Source organism: Cydia strobilella, chromosome Z (genome assembly GCF_947568885.1).
Source record: "Cydia strobilella chromosome Z, ilCydStro3.1, whole genome shotgun sequence".
NCBI classification, from domain to species: Eukaryota; Metazoa; Arthropoda; class Insecta; order Lepidoptera; family Tortricidae; genus Cydia; species Cydia strobilella.
Genome location: NC_086068.1, coordinates 32,622,302 through 32,641,869, shown reverse-complemented (window position 1 = coordinate 32,641,869; position 19,568 = coordinate 32,622,302). Strand labels below are relative to the sequence as shown.

The following is a 19,568-nucleotide window of genomic DNA, read 5'->3' as shown; positions in this document are numbered from 1 at the left end:
AAAAGACAAACCGACTTCAAAAAGGATGAAATAAAATATTATCCTTTTTAGGGTTCCGTGTTTAAGTATATGCGTTACCAACTGATATTTTTGAAGTCGGTGCCAAGCCAAGTACTCCAAGTAGTAACAATACCAGTCAAAAATAATCAGCTTTATGTCTATAAATCCCATTACAACTGTACAAATATTATAAACGTGAAAGCAATTATGTCTGCCTCTTTGTTACCTCTTCATGGCTAAACAACTGAACCGCTTTAGCTGAAATTTTGCATGAAGGTTCCTTGAATTGTTTTATATTTTCAAATGTAGTCCTCTGGATAAGCGACAGTCCCAATCCCACACTTGCGTGCTATGACTGTTCAAGAATTAGTAAGAAATGCTCTTTAAAAAAATACGACGACAAAACGTATTAGATTTACACTAACGTGCCGACAAGCATGGTACGAACTGCGCCAAGAAGGTTCAACCGTGTGTTCTGTTCTGAGGTGTACAGAAAGTTCGTTTATTGTCGTCGTGTACGCTGCGTCTTACATAGGCGAACGCGAAGCGAAGCGACGCGGCACGGCGCGGCCGGCCCAAGGCGTTCGCGTTCGCAACGAGATCGCCCTCGTAGGACACTTCTATATCTATGTATCTTTATCGAATTGCACCAAAATCATTATGAATATATGGTTTAAAATTTGGCTTGGCACCGACTTCAAAAATATCAGTTGGTAACGCATATACTTAAACACGGAACCCTAAAAAGGATAATATTTTATTTCATCCTTTTTGAAGTCGGTTTATCTTTTTTTTTATAAAAGTTTTTATTATGTTATGTTTAACTAATTTAACAGATTTTGAAATTTTCTGCCGCAAAATCAAAATCGATATCGCTGCCCAGATTTTTGACATTTGCGGAAGTAATGCAGTCGACAGTATTGTCGTGCTGCAATACTGCTGCAGTCGACTGCATTACCGCAGTTATTCACCTAATACGAAATCTATCAAATTTGGCTATATAAAAATGTATCAAAAATTTTCCGTTCCGTAGCGTTGCGCGGCAACCACTGCTAGACACCAAAATTGGTGTAGGCCGCACGTACTTGTAGCGGCACGGCGAAATCGCGGAGTGAGCCACGCCTGCTATGGGGCCTAGACTAAATATACTTATTGACAGATATCTATAAAAAAGTGACAAGTAACACATTGCAAACACTATACAAATACATTCGAAAAATGGAAAAAAGAAAACAAATATTTTTTCCCCTCACTAGCTCGGAAAGTTGTCGTTTATCCTTCAATACAAGCGGGGAAAAACGCGTTTTATCCACTAGTGGGGAAAGTAATTTGACCTTGGATGGAGCGTGTTTAAGTAGCTTGACAGATAACAAAACGTAAAACGCTCATGATAATGGTTCGTTCGATATTAATTATCATTAAATAAATGGTTTCAGAATCTAATAAAAAATACCAAATTTAGCTTTATTTAATGATTTTAAGTCATAAACCTTAAAATTCCATAAGAAACGTTTGTTTTTTTTATTTTATAATGATGTTAAATATAAATCTGAACGCACAAGTTGAGTCGATGCAATTTCAAAACGCATCGTTGACATTTCATACATCAGAAATGACAACATTGTCAACAATTTTTTTACTTAAAACCTTTTCTTTCCGACTTGCGTAAAAATACACAACTTCCAGAGTTTTCTGTTATAATATCGTAAAGAAATGAGTGATTCCAGTGATGAAGATGATCTAACGCCTGTGGATGTTGCACTTTCCTCGCTATAGTGAGGTGAAAAGTTTTGTGTTACACACGGGCGCAAATGTATTTTACTTCTCGTGTGTTGAAACACTCGCTACGCTCAGGATTCTATTTTAGAACCACTCGCTTCGCTCGTGGTTCACCTATAGAATCCTTTCGCTTGCTCGTGTTTCAATTCTACACTCGCGGGTAAAATACAACTTTGCACCCTTGTATAACAAATAACTATTTTGGCGAAAATGTATAATTGTACTCATATAACATTTTCCCCTTCTTTTGGCCTCAGAAATGCGTGGTTATAATCTTTCGTGTTCCTCGTGAGCACCGCTTGTATAAATACTAATAAATATACATAGAAAACATCCATAACTAAGGAACAAACCGTAATAAATAAAGAGATAGTTTGAGTCCCGGGTAAGGACATAGGATAGTTTTTATCCCAGAAATCATCCTTTAAGGGGGTGAAAAGGGGGGTTGAAGTTTGTATGCGAAATCGATAAAAAGCATATTGGATAAAAAATAAGCTACCCAAATTACTAACTCCACGCAGACGAAGTCGCGGGCAAAAGCTAGTAAACAAATAAATGCCTTTACCGGGACTCGAACCCGGGACCTCCAGCTTCGTAGGCAGGATCACTAGCAACGCAGCAACAAGGGCTTTCATTTCATTAATTATAAGTTGCGGAGGTATTCCTTGCTTCGATACAATTTTTATTACGGCTCGATATTCAATTTGCTCCATAGCATAGTCGCACGTTTATTAAGAAATAATTTGTTTGAAGGCCGATATCTTTAAAACAAATGACGGTTTTGAATTGACATTTATATTACCCGGGTGGGTAGGAAAGAGGTTTCGTACCATTTCGCCTCATTCTACTTAATTCCGCGAATATTTGTCCCTCCCCTCGTAAATATCCATCCATACTAATATTATAAATGCGAAAGTCTGTCTGTCTATGTGTTCCCTCTTTACGCTTAAACGGCTGAATCGATTTAGATAAAATTTTGGCATAGAGATAGGTTGAGTCCCTGAGAAGGACATAGGATATTTTTTATCCCGAAAATCATCCCTTAAGAAAGTAAAAAGCGGGGTGGAATTGAGATAATTAATGAAGTGTCTGCTAATTTGTGTGCATAATATGCTTAAATTTAGATTGCTATGATAATTTTCCAGGCGCTATTCTTACTCTAGCTGCAGTTACTAAGTCCACGCAGACGAAGTCGCGGGCAAAAGCTAGTAGTAAATATACGAGTATGGTACGGTATACGTTTACATGATAATTATAAAGTCTAATTCCACGAAGTTACGAATGAATGCCTGTAAAAAGATGTATGATAGATTTTTTTGCCGCTACTGTATACAAATAAAAAAACGTGCAATAAAGTTGACCAAATTTATTATTGGTCCCTCTAACTCGTTTGGTAACATACAATATTGAGAGAAGAATTGTAAAATGTGTTTCATGATTTATTTTCAGATTTCTGTACCCAGTGTACAACATGATCGTGCTAGCCGGAGCTATCGGTGTGGATTGTTTGCAAAAGATGACATATGCGGTCGGCACTGAACTGTTTAGATGGCGTAAAATGAGGGAAAAACGTCACTACCTCGTGTACACCGGTGCACTCATGGCAATATCTGTTTCCGTAGCCGGGATTGTCAGTGAGTAATTTTTTCTTTGTTTTTTGTACAAGAAAGGTTATAACAAGTTGGCTTTTACGAGTACCATCGCCCACACTGTTAAATTGACTGTAATTACAAACAATAGAAAATACACAATATTGAATAGGTTGAATAGGAATACACAGATTTACATAGAGTACTAATTGCAAAAATGGTAGTGACCGAATGAATGAGTAAATGTGATTTAAGTGCACGATATTTAAGCTTAATATTTTTAAGAAACTTTTTGGTCAATGTAGCATTTGGCTGTTGAACTTGCTATAGTTTAAATTATCTTTAACAAAAAAATAAAGATTTCAACTCTGTGTGACACTATCTTTTAACATGTTTCTACTTTGGCTAATGTAAAAGAAGCTGCGAAATAATTCCCAACTATGTAGTGTGCAAAATGCGGCTTTGTTTACAGATTTCTAGCAACTATGTATTTATGTATGCCTGTTTGGGTTACTAAGGATAAAGTTTTTTTGGGGTTCCATACCTCAAAAGGAAAAGGCGGAATCCTTATAGGATCACTCTTGTGTCTGTCTGTCTGTCCATCCTTCTATCACAACCAATTTGTTCCGAAACTACTGGACGGACCGAGTGGAAATTCGGTACACATTTATGTAAGTCGATGTTCCCTCCCCCTTATATTCAAAACTACACTGGGCTTAAAACTAAAAAGAAAAATAGGTCTACACCAATCACAGACAAACCTGTAAAAATAGGTCTACACCAATCACAGACAAACCTGTAAAAATAGGTCTACACCAATCACAGACAAACCTGTAAAAATAGGTCTACACCAATCACAGACAAACCTGTAAAAATAGGTCTACACCAATCACAGACAAACCTGTAAAAAGGCCAAGCGTGAATTAATCTTACGACAATAAATAAATGCTTTGTATTAAATTCTGAGTCCGACTTACACTTGGCCGGTATTTTTATATTGCTATCGTGATCAAAATGCTCTCATTTCTAAAGGCCTCTGCCCATGCCCCATTACACCGTATCATACCATGACCGTGCTGTGAACGTATCAGGCACGGCATGAAACGCGATACGGACTAAATACTATGCCCACTACACTATGTTCACATTGTTTCATATCGGTCGGTACATAACGGGTTTAGTGCCCGTAGTAACCGCGTATCATCTCCATAGCATCCGTCTATAATCACCGTAGCATCCGCGTTTCATCCCCTTACTACCCGCGCCATTTTATTTGTTGGTTTTATATATAACTAACACAATGATGTAATAATAAAATAACATTGTTCATAATTTATTTATTGCATCCATGGTTTACATTTGGTGGTTCATACTGATAAAATTAGACCACTATTCACTGTTTCCAAAGATAGATATAACTCCGTAATAGATAGATACAGTCTAAGGAAAAAACGTGCCTCGAAAATCAAGAAAATTTGATTCTCGTTCAGAGGGCGCTACTAGTTTTGGCCTACAGTCGAATAGATGGCGTTGACGGTTTCGTTTGTTATTTAACAATTTTAACGCATATCAGTGAAAGAACATGGGTCAAAATCATAAAAATAATTAATGCAAATAAATAAAATCATTTATCTATATTTAAATACATTCTATCGTATTTTTATAAATCTTCATTTTTAGTTTTAAAGTGTGTCGACAGATGGCAGTGAATTTACTGGGGTTACAAAATTTACTATGACAGTACCGCTCTAGTATAAGTTACTCTATGCTGTTTCTAAATATTAATATATTTCAACCAACAGTACACAGCCATAAATCACATAGGCGACGCCATTAGCGGAAGCCGCTCGACCCCAATTTCAAAGGAATACCGTAAATCGATGTACAGGTTAGCCGTTTGGCACACACATACTAGAGGCCAAAACAAAATTTTTGACCCGCAGTTCCTAAAAAGTTTCGCTGCGGGGGGAGTGGTAAAACATAATTTTTTGTGTATGGAAAAATATTTTTTTTTTCCAAAATCTATCGAGTGTGGTATCATACGAAAGGGCTTTTTGAGGCGATTCTAAAAATATATCACATCATTACATTTCGGGCATTTTTTTTAATTACAACAAAAAGAATTTTCGAAACATACCAAGTTAGGGCTCCTCCAGACACGATATGGCTGATTTTTTTTGTACGATATACCACAAATGATACGTGATATCCTCATGTCTAACCCCAAGAAAGCAATTTTGAAAATAATATCATTAGCATTTTTTTTTTAATTTTTCAATTTTACAAAGTGACACAGTTCTACTTCAACACCTATTTCACGAGACTTATGGAACTATACTGCAGATACGGTACTGATTAATCATAAAATGATACGTAATATCCATATATCCAACGGGAAATACCTCTTTAACCCTTTAACTGCGCCTTTTCATCAGTTGGTATAATTTGTTTAGTTATTGACACAAAATATCAAGATTGTATCCTTCAGATACGATATATGTACCTTACTGATTTTTTTTGTACAATACACCATAAATAATACGTAATATCTTGATGTCTAACCCCAAGACAGCAATTTTGAAAATAATTTCTTTAAGATTTTTTTTTTAAATATTTTTCATGTGTATAATTTTTCAATACTACAATATTGAGAAAAAAAAACAATGAAATTATTTTCAAAATTGCTTTCTTTTGGTTAGATAATAAGATATTACGTATCATTTGTGGTATATTGTACAAAGAAAAATCGATAGGGTATATCGTCTCTGAAGGATACAATCTTGATATTTTGTGTCAAAAACTAAACAAACTATACCAACTGATGAAAGGCGCAGTTAAAGGGTTAAAGAGGTATTTCCCGTTTGATATATGGATATTATGTATCATTTTATGATTAATATTTACCGTATCTGCAGTATAGTTCCATAAGTATCGTGAAATAGGTATTGAAGTAGAACTGTGTCACTTTGTAAAAACGAAAAAAAAAATAAAAAAAAATTGTTAATGATATTATTTTCAAAATTGCTTTCTTGGAGTTAGACATGAGGATATCACGTATCATTTGTGGTATATTGTACAAAAAAAAATCAGCCATATCGTGTCCGGAGGAGCCCAAACTTGGTATGTTTCGAAAATTCTTTTTGTTTTATTAAAAAAAAAAATGCCCGAAATGTAATAATGTGATATATTTTTAGAATCGCCTCAAAAATCCCTTTCGTATGATACCACATACCATAGGTTTTGAAAAAAAAAAATTTTCTTCCATACAAAAAAAATAATGTTTTACCACTCCCACCGCATCGAAATTTTTTTAGGAACTGCCGGTCAGAAATTTAGTTTTGGCCTCTAGTATGTGTGTGCCAAACGGCTAACCTGTACATCGATTTGCGGTATTTTTATACGAACGGGTTAGACTACATATTTCTCGCATCCAAAACCAACCTTTAAACCTACATTCTTGGTATGAAAGCTTTTTAACTCAGATTACATTTATTATCACTTTTAAACATTTGTAAAAAAATATTTTCTTATCATGAAATGAATTATGGTGTATGTTCAACGTACATAACATTAGTAATTATGTTAATATTTTGTAATAGTATGTATGGCATCTATTGTGCCTACTCCGCTGGTGAAGCCGCATTGATTTGACGTAATTGTAGTTAATTTTTTCAGTCGCTTGGCTACTACGCTTTCCCAAATCTTTAATACGTGTGAGGTTAGCTTGATAGCACGGTAATTCCCACATTCCGCCACAATCCCCCTTGCCTTTATAGAATGGAATTAAGTTGCTCTGTCGCCATCCATCAGGCATTTTCCCTTTTTATGTTTTTATTACAATTATATTATAGTTTTATTACAGTTATTGTTTTTATTTTATCTATTAGGTTTTTAATTTTATAACTCTAAGCGTTCTTGGTAATGTGATATGTAGATTATATATACAATGTAAATCAAAATAATTGAGCAAAACGTTTTCACTGAAAGAATCCACTTGCTTTAAGTTTTTCCACTCAAGAAAATTTGTATATGCTTTCAAATACTGAGGTCGTGATTTTGCAGGCAAATTGTTCTTAACTAATTCTCTTGTCCTTATATCCGTTAGCGTATTCGGCGAAAGATCCATTTCGTCTTCACTTGACGTCATTTTATAGTATTTTTACTTATTATGTGGTGTTCAAAACTGTTAAATAAGTCCAGCAGAATTAAAGTACCCAACTTGAACAATGAACGTTTGAAAAATTTGAGAATTTGGCGGCAAGTTTTTTTAAATAAAATTAATACAGATACAGCCGAATGCTTGCCATGAATTGGTTTCACGTTACTACAGAATGAGCAAACAAAAAGTTTAGCAATTTAGTTTTATGAAATAAAACTATGAAAACGGATTATATCGCGTATATTGAATTTATAATACATCCCGACGTTTCGAACCCTTTACAGCGTTCATGGTCAACGGGTGACTGAGGAAAAATTACAAAGTGCAAAAATACCCACATACTAAAAATAATGAACAATCATAGACTATAAACTTTAACGCTGGTTGTACATGCAAAATCGGTTCATAAGGCTAGTTATACACTACAATTATTTTCAAGTAAAGATATATATATATATACGCGATAAAAACTACGCCGGCTCCAACCCTACACCACGGACCCGAGAACATTTAATTCCCTCCTAAATTGTAGGAGGGTATCCCATGGTATCCCAATATGGGACCGGCAACAAACTCGGCGGGACACATCTTTTCAAAACATATTATACTCAGAATGTGCAACATCATCCAACACTAAGGTCTCACAGTCTATGTCTCGCTTGCTCCTTTATTAGATGGACTACAGGATCCCAAGCTGGTGGTAGAGAAAAGCCATCTTCCCTATTAAAGTTTGGATATTTCTTAATCTCAATGGCCTCGCGCAGCATTCTCGGTATGTAACGCTTCTCCTTGGCAAGAACCAGAGGCTTATCAAACTTGATTGAGTGATTGGCTTTATCCATGACATCACACAGGCATGTGGACAGGATCAGCCACATCTTGAAGCGTGCTTCTATAAAAACATATTTTAAGCCAATGAAGAAGACTATGTCACAATTCCTGAGGCCTGTAAAATGCAATACCCCTCTACAGATTGCAGAAGTGTCCCCATCATCCTGACCAGGCCGGTTTCGGCCTCGGCGACTGGGTTTTTCTGGTTAGTGAGAGCGACGATCGTGAGCTCTCAGGTGGCTGACGTAGCCTATTTTCGCGGTAAATGTACGACCACACTCACCGCAGGTCAGCACCCCTCCGACAAAATTATAGTTTATGACCGCAGGTGGTCGGGCCTTTAACTGGTCACGCTTCGCGTCGAGTTCGAATCCCCTCTGTTCTTCAAAGGCTTGCACTTTTGAACTCACTGTATGCCTCCACTTCGGCCGATCTTGTGCCGAAGTCTCCCAGTGCGATGGTTCAATGTCACATCTCCGCATGTGTCGCTTCAGCACATCTTTGTAGCGCAGAAGTTGGCCGCCCTGTTTCCGCTTCCCACTTTGCAACTCTGAGTAGAAGATGCGCTTAGCAACTCTGGCATTAGACATACGGGAGACATGACCACACCATCGCAGCTGTCGCCGCATTAGATAGGCTTCAATGCCGCTGACATTAGCACGACGTAGAACCTCGGTGTTCCTGACACGATCTGACCAAGAGATGTGCATAATGTCACGCAGGCATTTAAGGTGAAACCTATCCAATGCACGAATGTGTTTTCGGTAGAGACACCACGTTTCAGAGGCATACAGGAGATTGGGCAGAATTATTGCCATGTACACAGATACCTTTGTCTGGAGCTTAATGTCATGTGACCGGAACACCTTGACGTGCAGTTTGCCGAAGGCAGCGGCAGCCGCTCCGATTCTGCTGTTAATTTCTTCGTCAAGGTGGCACTTGGATGTTATTGTGCTCCCCAGATATCTGAATCTGTCTACTTGCTTAAGAGAGTCGTCGCCGAGCCTGACGTCAACGGGCGCTAGTGTCTCCAACCCCATGATTTCGGTTTTCTTGACACTGATTTTAAGGCCGAAGCGCTGACAGGACTCATTGAGGCTCGTCATAAGCGTTTGTAGGCTATCTGGAGAATCCGCCACAAAGCAAAGGTCGTCTGCGTACATTATCTCCGTAATAGTAGCTTGAGATACTTTCGTGCGCGCCTTTAGTCGTGCTAGATTAAACACACTGCCATCAGTGCGAAAACGAATACGGATGCCGTCCGCTAACGTTTGTAAGGCATCTCTGACGACAACAGCAAAGTAAATTACGAAAAGAGTTGGTGCCAAAACGCATCCTTGCTTGACGCCACAAGTGACACCAAAGTATTTAGAATTTTCGCCCCTTACGCTGGCACAGCATTGCATGCCGTCGTGCAGAAGTCTAATGAGCCTGACAAACTTAGCCGTGCACCCCCGTTTCGCTAGCACCTTCCACAAGGCTTCACGAGGCACGCTGTCAAAAGCTTTCTCAAGGTCAACAAAGCAAAGAAATAGTGGCTGACCTTGTTCTCTGCTCTTCTCTTGAAGCTGACGGATAGAGAAGATGGCTTCGCAGGTGCCTCGGGTAGGTCGGAAGCCAAATTGTGTCTCAGGCAATATGTCTTCTGACAAAGGTAAAAGGCGATTCAGCAATATGCGAGCAAAGACTTTACCCGGAGAAGTTAGGAGAGAGATGCCCCTGTAGGAGTTGCAGTCTGATCGGTCGCCTTTGTTTTTGTATAAGGAACTGATGCGGGATACCCGAAATTCACTAGGAACTCGTTCCTGCTCCCACATCTGCTTAAATAATATCCAGAGAGTCTCATGCAACTCCTGTCCCCCATATTTGAGCAGTTCTCCAGGTAAGTTGTCGATGCCCACAGCCTTTCTATTTTTCTGCTGTTGTATTGCAGTGACAACCTCTTTCAGGGTCAATGGCTCATCAAGCTTTGAAACGATAGGGAGCGGCGCTAATGAATGTATGTACTGCATATCTGCAGCACGATCGACATTAAGCAGGATCTTGAAGTGCTCTCCCCACCGATTCAAGACGTCTTGCTTGCTGGTCAGCAACTTCGATCCGTCTTCAGTTTTTAGCGGAACACTGCTGCGAGTAACCGATCCGACAAGCTTACGCACTTCCTCGTAAAACTCAGACAGCTGGTTGGTATCTGAGAACCATTGAATGCGTGCGGCCTTGTCCTTCCACCACTTGTCCTTTACTTCGCGAACTACTTTTCGCAGCGCCGCACTACTGCGTTTGATGGTTTCCGCGTCTCGACCTTGGCGCAGGATCTGTCGGTGGTTTCTGACTGCATCTGTCAAGGCATCGTCATTGTCGTCAAACCAATCCTCGCGCCTGCTACGCTTTATACCAAGTATTTCTGAGGCAATATCAACGAGGTTTGACGACAGCGCTTGCCAATGGGCCAGAGAGTCACCAGTCATTAAATTCGATTCTCGAATTATGTCATTCACCGCTTGGATGAAGGTCTTTCGAATTGGTAGGCGTTCTAGTTTATTTACATCCAAGCGGTAAGATTTGGCTCCTTCTTTCCTACGAGGAGGCCGGAGACGCAGGCGAATCTTGGTCACTACGAGCCTATGATCACTCCAGCAATGAGCTCCTCGCATCACACGCGTTATACGCACTTAAGAGAGGTGTTGTTGCCTAACGATAGCGTAGTCAATGAGGTGCCAATGTTTAGACCTCGGATGCATCCAGGTGGTCTTGTATTTGGCTTGAAGCCTAAACATGGTGTTGGTAATAGCTAGTTGGAATTGAGCACAAAGAGATAACAACAGCTGACCATTGCTATTCATGTTACCAACACCGTGCCTTCCCAAGACACTTGGCCAAGCCTCGAAGTCACGCCCAACTCTCGCGTTGAAGTCGCCTAATATAAGTATCTGCTCTCTAGGACGAATCCTAGAGAGGAGGCTAGCGACTTCCTCGTAGAACTTGTCCTTAACGTCGTCCTCTCGGTCCATCGTTGGCGCATACGCACTAATTATCGTGAGATAGTTGTTATTGTCAAGCCCAAGGCGCAAGGAAGTAACACGATCGGAGGTGTGCATTGGGCACTCTTCCAGCTTATTAGCGATAGAGTTTCTAATTGCAAAACCGACGCCTGAACGACGCGGCTCGGAAGCTGGAGTACCCTTCCAAAAGAAAGTGTACCCACCACCGTGCTCAACCAGCTCACCCTCGTCAGCCAGGTGCGTCTCACTAAGTGCAGCGATGTCCACACCATAACGTCCGAGCTCACGAGCAACAATGGCAGTCTTACGCTCGGGGCAAATGTTGCCCTCGCGGTCAAGGAGCGTGCGTACATTCCACGCACCAAATGTCATATCCCTAGTTACCATGTTATAATGGTGATGAAGGAAAGACGAACTGACTTTCTATATAATTTATTCTTATAATATATTTGTGGAGCTCAGTCTCAACACTTGTACAGCGACGCCATCTTGGGTAGAAGACTAGGCAGAAGTGTACAGGAACGCTGAACATTGATGAATCCTGAAGATTGACCACGAACGCTGTAAAGGGTTCGAAACGTCGGGATGTATTATAAATTCAATATACGCGATATAATCCGTTTTCAGTTTTATTTCATGAGTAACTATCGCGGTAACCGAAGATTTCTGGTTTCTGGTATGATGACATTGGGGGCATTTCACGTCAAGCGGGCAGCAAAAAAATTGTCAGGTTCTGGATTTTGTTCATAGTTGGATTATTTGGACCTATATGTGAACTAAAAAATTTGGCATCATTACTTTTTTAATATATTGCTTCGTTAAAAAATTATACGCATTTGAAAAAACTACAAAATTTGAGGAACGGATTTTTTAAAAATTATTATTGCAATTCTTTCAATGGATTTAATTATAACTAAATAGTGATTATTTGAGAATATTAGTTGATTTCTTTGAAAATGTATAAAAAAAGTTTTTTTATCTTTTTTTCATATAACAAACCGGAAGTTAGTATTAAATATCTTTTTTTTTCCAACTTCGCATTTTTTTATATTTTTTGTTTTTACACAATAATGTAGCTTATGGTGTACTAATGTCCTATAAATTTTTTTATAATGGCATCTCGATTGGTTTTGAAGATTCATGAAGTAATTCGAAAGTACTGCGCGACGCTCCGCCAATTACGGGTTTTTTTACTTTTGCGTAACGGAATTAAAGCAATAAACAATATTTCATCGGTTAAGATGTATAAAAGCAAATCATGTATTATTCAATCGTGCCTTGTAGCGCTATCACTGATCAACCATATCTTGGAACTGAAAACAAAACGTTTATGTTTTAACAAAACGCTAGAGGTAACTTAATAACTATAGCTAGGTTTAGGCGGGGTATGTCACATGCTTAAGAGGTTACTTTCAAGTTAGGTCACGTTCTGAGGACGTCACTTTCTGTACGTCACATTCTGAGTTCGTCACATTCTGAGTACGTCACTTTCTGAGAACACCACTTTCTGAGGCCCTCGCTTTCTGAGTTCGTCACTTTCTGAGTACGTCACTTTTATAGCAAAGTAATATTTAAGCGTATACCTGCATTAACAATGGATACCAGCAATCATATTAGCTGTACGGCATAAAAACGGCCGTATGCCGTACAGCTGTTATGATTGCTTTGCTGCATTAAGACTGAGTCCTGAGTGCAGTGAGGGATTCTAGCGCCCAAGACAAAAACAGTTTTATTCCCGAGGTATATACTCTACTTTTTTCACCTTATGCGAGACAATAAAAAACAGGCTTAGTACTTAGTAGATAGTGTTTATTGCAGCAAATTAAAAGTGTTGAAATATATTAATTTACAGTATAAAAAATAAAAAAATAAAAGTACATATTGATATTGGAGACATTAGTCCAATTATGCAAAGAAAACCTTATATTTTTATTTGGTACGTTTATCGAGGTTGAGCTAGAGTTAATTTGAGTTGTGTTCAAGGCTTCTGACACTTGCGGCTGAGAGTCGAGTTGTACCGGAAAGGTCGGAGAAGATGGCCGCTGAGGCAGTGGGCTTGATGTGGATGTGATGTGTTTCGAGGAAGATGGCTGTGGTGGCAGAGGCGTCCATGGGTCATCAATAGTAGACGATGTTTTTAAATTTATTTTTTCACCAATACGATAGCTCGTTCTTTCTTTATTTTTCAAAGAATTTTCAATGTACTGCTACTGCATCGGACTTCCAGCCACCGTGTCGTTTTATTTGGGCCATGTCTGCTCCTGAATCTGCCAACAGACTCGCCGATGTCCTTCTAAAACAATGTCCTGTGTAGAGCTCGGGATTTTCCAATTTCAGGTACTTAGCAATCTGTCTTGGCATGACACTAATTGTATTTTTCCCAATGACTTGTCTGGTACATTTGCCATTGTTGTAGCCTACAAAAAATCTGTTGGTGTTAATATTATAAGGGCGTAGAGCTTGATATTTTTCGACTATTCTGGCATGGTCATCACGAATCACGAATGACCGTTCTCTATTTGTTTTGGTGTTCGGCAATTTTACTAGTAGTAACTCTAAATGTTTTTCGATATCATCGACTTTTATATTTACGAGTTCATTTCCACGACAAGCACCATTCACTCCAAAAATCAAGGCCACCTTTAACAAAAAAATTGTAGGTAATGTAAGTAAATATCAACGACTAAATATTAATAACAATGTTTGCGGTCAAATTTTGCGGAAAACATTTTTTTTAAACTGTGTGACACGACTGACACAAAACGAGAAATAGCAGTGTATAAATTCAATCCATAAGGTTGTACTCACTTTTATGGCAAGAAAACTGTGGTTGGGAGCTTCACTCAGAAAAGTCTCCACGTTTTCTGTTGTAAGTATCTTAGACTTCTTTGCTTGATGTCCATCCGATTTCCTTTTTAAAAATGCCAATAACTTGGTATAGGTATTAATTTGAATGTCATGTTTGATGCTTATTGTGGCCCTGAGCATCGAATAGATACACCACAGACTGCTGGACTTCTTTGTAGCTGACAAATATTGAAAATAGACCAGAAGCACTGATTCAGACACAGACTTTGCGCCTTTTGCATTTTTCCATGTGTCGTTATCTTTATAGGCTTTTAGGCATTTTTCCTTCGACTTTTCTGGTAGTAGATTATTGACAATGCCTAATATGGCATCTAGTTTAATAGACTCGGGAGTCCAAAGTACTTTCAACACTCGATTTTCGATATTCTTCGCCACATTGGCCACGACCGCTAATTACCAGGCCGCAGGCGGGTGCAATACATTTTGTTTAACGAAATTAGACTTTATCTTCATAGCAATAAGGATTATGAAACGTTAAAATTACGTTATTGACCGGCGGGTTATAATGAAATTTCATACAACATTATAGCCCGGCTAAAGCCAAGGGATATAATGTCTTGCTTTCGGTGAGGTTTATATGATATATAATCCGGCTTTGTCGAGCATGAGGTGTGAAAAGTACAGTACCTAATCAATGCCAATTTAAAGAGAAAAACTAAATGCTAGTAGGTAATAATCACATGCTAAATTATTATTATTAAGAAACAATTAACAATCTGAAATTAAACTTAAATAACGCTGTGCACATTATATTAAGTTTGTTTTAGCATTTATATAACAAGCTTATTTTTACATTCATTGACATCAAAGGATAACACTTGAACAACTTAACAAATTTACTTATAATATTTTCGGCCATCCTAAATAGATTGAATGTCCTCATTCTATTATTTATTATCGTTAATAGGTATGTACATATTAATCATTTATGTTTGGTAATCAGTTAAACTACACACTACCAGGCTAAAATTGTCTTTCGTTTCATGGAGAACGGCGGTTTTGCACTTTTAAAATCCTTCACTTTCACTTATACACAAACTGGTGACGACTCCTCCGAGCAGTTGCCAAGTTCGTGTAAATACTCTTGGATGTAGCATCTAGTAAATTGTCATCTTGTGTCCGGTGCACACACCAGATCTAGCAGCCTCCGGTATGTTATACATGCACAGGATGTAACGGCGTCAGGTAAGTCGCTCAGTACACGCTCAAGGTGTACAAACAAAATTATATATATGACAAGATCATCATATCGCAAGATCGTACAAACAGTAGGTAACGACGTCTGATAAATTATATTCTCGCAGAGTACACGCCCTTGGTGTAACTGCATTTGAAAAGGTGTCTTCCTATCACACGTCACATCCACAGGATGGAACACTGTTCGGTAAGTTATTGTTGAATAGTAAAGCATTTGAAAAGTTTCTATCTTGTCATATGTCACACATACAGTGTTTGGTAAGCTAGCCCTGTGCGTGTAGTATTTGTCGCATACTACACGCACAGGGTGTAAAAAATGAGCTTGTTTTGGCATACCCACACAGGGAGCATCCGTCTTAGGCAAGCTTGGTTGGTGCTGCTTGTTACCGCGTTCTCACGCAGGGAGCTATCGGCCTCAAGCAAGCTTATTGGGTGACCCCTGTTACCGCGTTCTTACACAGGGAGCTATCGGCCTCAGAGGGTCCTAATCCTAACGCTTGTTACCGCGTACCCGCGTAGGGGGTATCGGCCTCAAGCAAGCGTTTCAAGTAGATCTTGTTACCGCGTACGCACGCTGGACGTAGCAGCCTCAGCCGAACTAAGTGCAGTGAATTGGTGGTGATTTATCTTCTTACTGCTGCGTACACACGCAGGGTGTATCGACCTCCGGACTGCCAAGTCGCCTCAGCGCTCGGACGTATGCACTCAGTTTCGGGATGTGGATCGTTATACTTTTATATATACCATGAATATATATATATATACCTATATATATGTCGGGGATGGGGCGGCCTATGGCGGTGGCGGTAATGGGCGCAGTACATCGATGTATGCCTACATAGACTAGAGGCAAATTAAACAAAAGTAGTCTCCTTCACGATTTTCGTAGACATCTCTTCTAAATACCTAAAACTGGTATGGATGTGTTCCTCGTGGTCTCCAGAATACGAATTGACCGGTTTTAGTTTATGAAGGGGAGGACGGGTCGAGAAAAAGAGGGGCAAAGATGGCGGCCTACCATCATTGATATTTGTTCACATCTTGAGTCCTATGGAATCAATCGGTTCGTGTGAGGTGTCGTTTGAAAGAATATTAAACGTGCTATAATTGTTTCTAAATAACCAGTCATAACTGTAGTCGTTTACAAAATATTTTAAAATAAATGATTTTTTACCGTGCATGGATGGCGTAAGTACTGATAAAACATGCTTCTAAGTCAATTAATTATAAATTTACCGCAATTAATGTCATTACAAAATATAAGGGATATTTCATTAGCTTTCCAAAAATATAAGTTGTGTATGATTTTATATAACCAAGTTAAGACGAATTCTGTTCAGCATAAGTCACTACGCACGGACACATAAATGGTGGGGGACCGACGTCAACTTTTCATTATTTCTCGGGTTCTATTTTACTGATTAATTGGTGTTAGATACCATTTGAAAGAATATTAAACGTGCTATAGTTATGTTTTAATAACCGTAGTCATAACTGTAGTCATTTACAAAATAATTGAAAACATATGATTTTTTATCGTGCATTGACATAAGTACTGCTAAAATATGCTACTAACTCAGTAAATTATAACTTTACCGCAATAAATGTATTGTCAAAATATACGAAATTTTATGAGCTATCCAAAAATATAAGTTTTATTGCTGTATAATGTTGTATAACCAAGTAATGATGAATTTTATTCAGCATGGGCACTGTGCAGTGTGCATCGTCATGTAAATGGAGCCCGGCCATCGTCGGCGTCGTTGAGTTTTCATTATTTATCGGGTTCTATTATTCTGATAAATACTTGGCGGTTACCATTTGCAAGCATATTAAATTTTCTGATCATACTCTATTGTTTGAAATCTGGGGCCCAAAATTACCATTTTAAAAATATTAAAGAAAAAGTTTCATTTTTACCTAGGAGGTTTCCTTAGTGACCGAAATAATTTGTGAAAAAGATAATATACTAGATATAGCGTGAAATGTTTCGGATTAAAAATCAACAAACTATTTATTAACTTTCCAAGAATATTGATTTTGTTACCGTACAACTTAAACATATATGCCAGGACCAATTTCGTCAAGCAAGTACAAACGGCGCGGCGGGCGCCTCGGTAGACCAGCAGCATTCTATTATACTTTGACATCAGGTACATTTATAATGTTCCCAAATGTGAGGTGTTGTTAAGTATCGATATAAATGATGGTTTTGTAGATCATATTTAGTCATTCATCAGTCTATTTGTTTTATTTTATATCACAGGAAACTTATGTTTTCACAAAAGCCCAGTTTTAGGTTCATAACTTCGTTAAGTTCCTAGCTTTCATGATTGCAAGACCACTGCACATGAAGTACTGAATATCGGAGTCGTTATTTGACTCACTTCTACATGTAAAACGTTTTCGAACACACTGCGTACTTAATAATTTAAAATCACCTTCGAGATCTGAGGCTTGTGGCGTTTTTCAGTGATATTTTTCGCCGCGTGCTCCGGGGTGCCAAATAAGTGACTATTAACTATTTGAGTAGTAAGCGTAGTAGGTCCACATAGGTGATACTTTCAGTTTTAGATGGTAAATAAAATTAGCATTTAAGGTCAACATTTGTAACACTCAAGAAGGAGAATAATGTGCTATTGCCTATCGTAACCTGATAGCTTGAAGTAAAAACTAATGGCGAATAAATAAAAACAAGTAATTATTTTAGTGCATTGATGCCGGCGTTATCTGCGGTTTTATGCTGATGGCGAAATTAATGAGGCATACTGTCAATAACTATAATTATGTATTATTAACAAAACTTTAAAGGGCCTCTGATCAACCGCATTTAATATTTAAAAAAATTAACAATATCCATGAAGTCCGGTTTCCAGTATAGTAATAGTAACAATAGAGTAAAACTATCTATCCATTTTTATTTAGTATTTTACGTTTTAATTTATAGTTTTTGTTTTGTTTACCTATTGATGCATCGGCCACCTCAACATGGCGTTTGGCGTTGTAGGCTTGGCTTGTAAGACTCTAGTAGAACGAGCGGTTCAGGCACCTGTCCGGTAAACGGGGGACGCTGGTTCGATTCCAGCTCTGGATACTGGAGGCTTTGGTAATTTTTTCCTTCGTATATGACATTTATTTCAGTTTATACTCATATAGATGTTAACGTTGTACAATTCACTTTGAGCTATATACACTAGCTGCTTAACATGTATTATAGCGGCGAAAACAGCTACTTGAGCTACTGTAGACCTTAAACTTTAAAGCTTTAGATGAACCTCTCACACTTTTATGTCACCAGAGCCTGTAGGCTAAGACTTAATATGTATAGCTATTCTAGAGCCAGTCTATGTCTTTAAGTAATAATAAAATAGGTGCTAAGTATCACCTAATTGTTTGTTGGGATTTATATGACGGTGCGCAGTGACCCACCCTAAACAAAATTTATAATTATCTGGTTGTGTAATATCATACACCAATAAAACTTATATTTTTGGATAGCTCATAAATTTTCCCGTATATTTTGTAATAACATTTATTGCGGTAAAGTTATAATTTATTGAGTTAGTAGCATATTTTAGCATCAAATCATATGTTTTCAATTATTTCGTAAATGACTACAGTTACGACTACGGTTATTAAAACATAATTATAGCACGTTTAATATTCTTTCAAATGGTATCTAACACCAATTAAGCAGTAAAATAGAACCCGAGAAATAATGAAAAGTTGACGTCGGTCCCCCGCCATTTATGTGTCCGTGCGTAGTGACCCATGCTGAACAAAATTCGTCTTAACTCGGTTATATAAAATCATATACCAATAAAACTTATATTTTTGGAAAGCTAATGAAATATCCCGTATATTTTGTAATGACATTAATCGCGGTAAATTTATAATTTATTGAGTTAGAAGCATGTTTTATCAGTACTTATGCCATCCATGCACGGTAAAAAATAATATATTTTAAAATATTTTGTTACGACTATGGTTATTTAGAAACAATAATAGTACGTTTAATATTCTTTCAAACGACACCTCACACGAACCGATCGGTCCCATAGGACTCAAGATCTGAACAAATATCAATGATGGTAGGCCGCCATCTTTGCCCCCCTTTTTCTCGACCCGTCCCCCCCTCCATAA

The 19,568-nt window shown here is 38.1% G+C and overlaps 2 protein-coding genes across 2 annotated transcripts in view; one reads left to right on the top strand and one right to left on the bottom strand.

The window, feature by feature from the left end:
* LOC134754373 (uncharacterized) overlaps positions 1-19,568 on the bottom strand; it is a 399,152-nt gene that overhangs the window by 192,934 nt on the left and 186,650 nt on the right. The gene's annotated exons all lie outside the window — the stretch shown is intronic.
* Positions 1-19,568, top strand: part of LOC134754258 (alpha-1,2-mannosyltransferase ALG9) — a 79,376-nt gene that overhangs the window by 49,528 nt on the left and 10,280 nt on the right. The window contains exon 7 of the mRNA XM_063690464.1: positions 3,229-3,413. Coding sequence (XP_063546534.1) covers positions 3,229-3,413 — 185 coding nt within the window. The remainder of the gene's footprint in view (positions 1-3,228; positions 3,414-19,568) is intronic.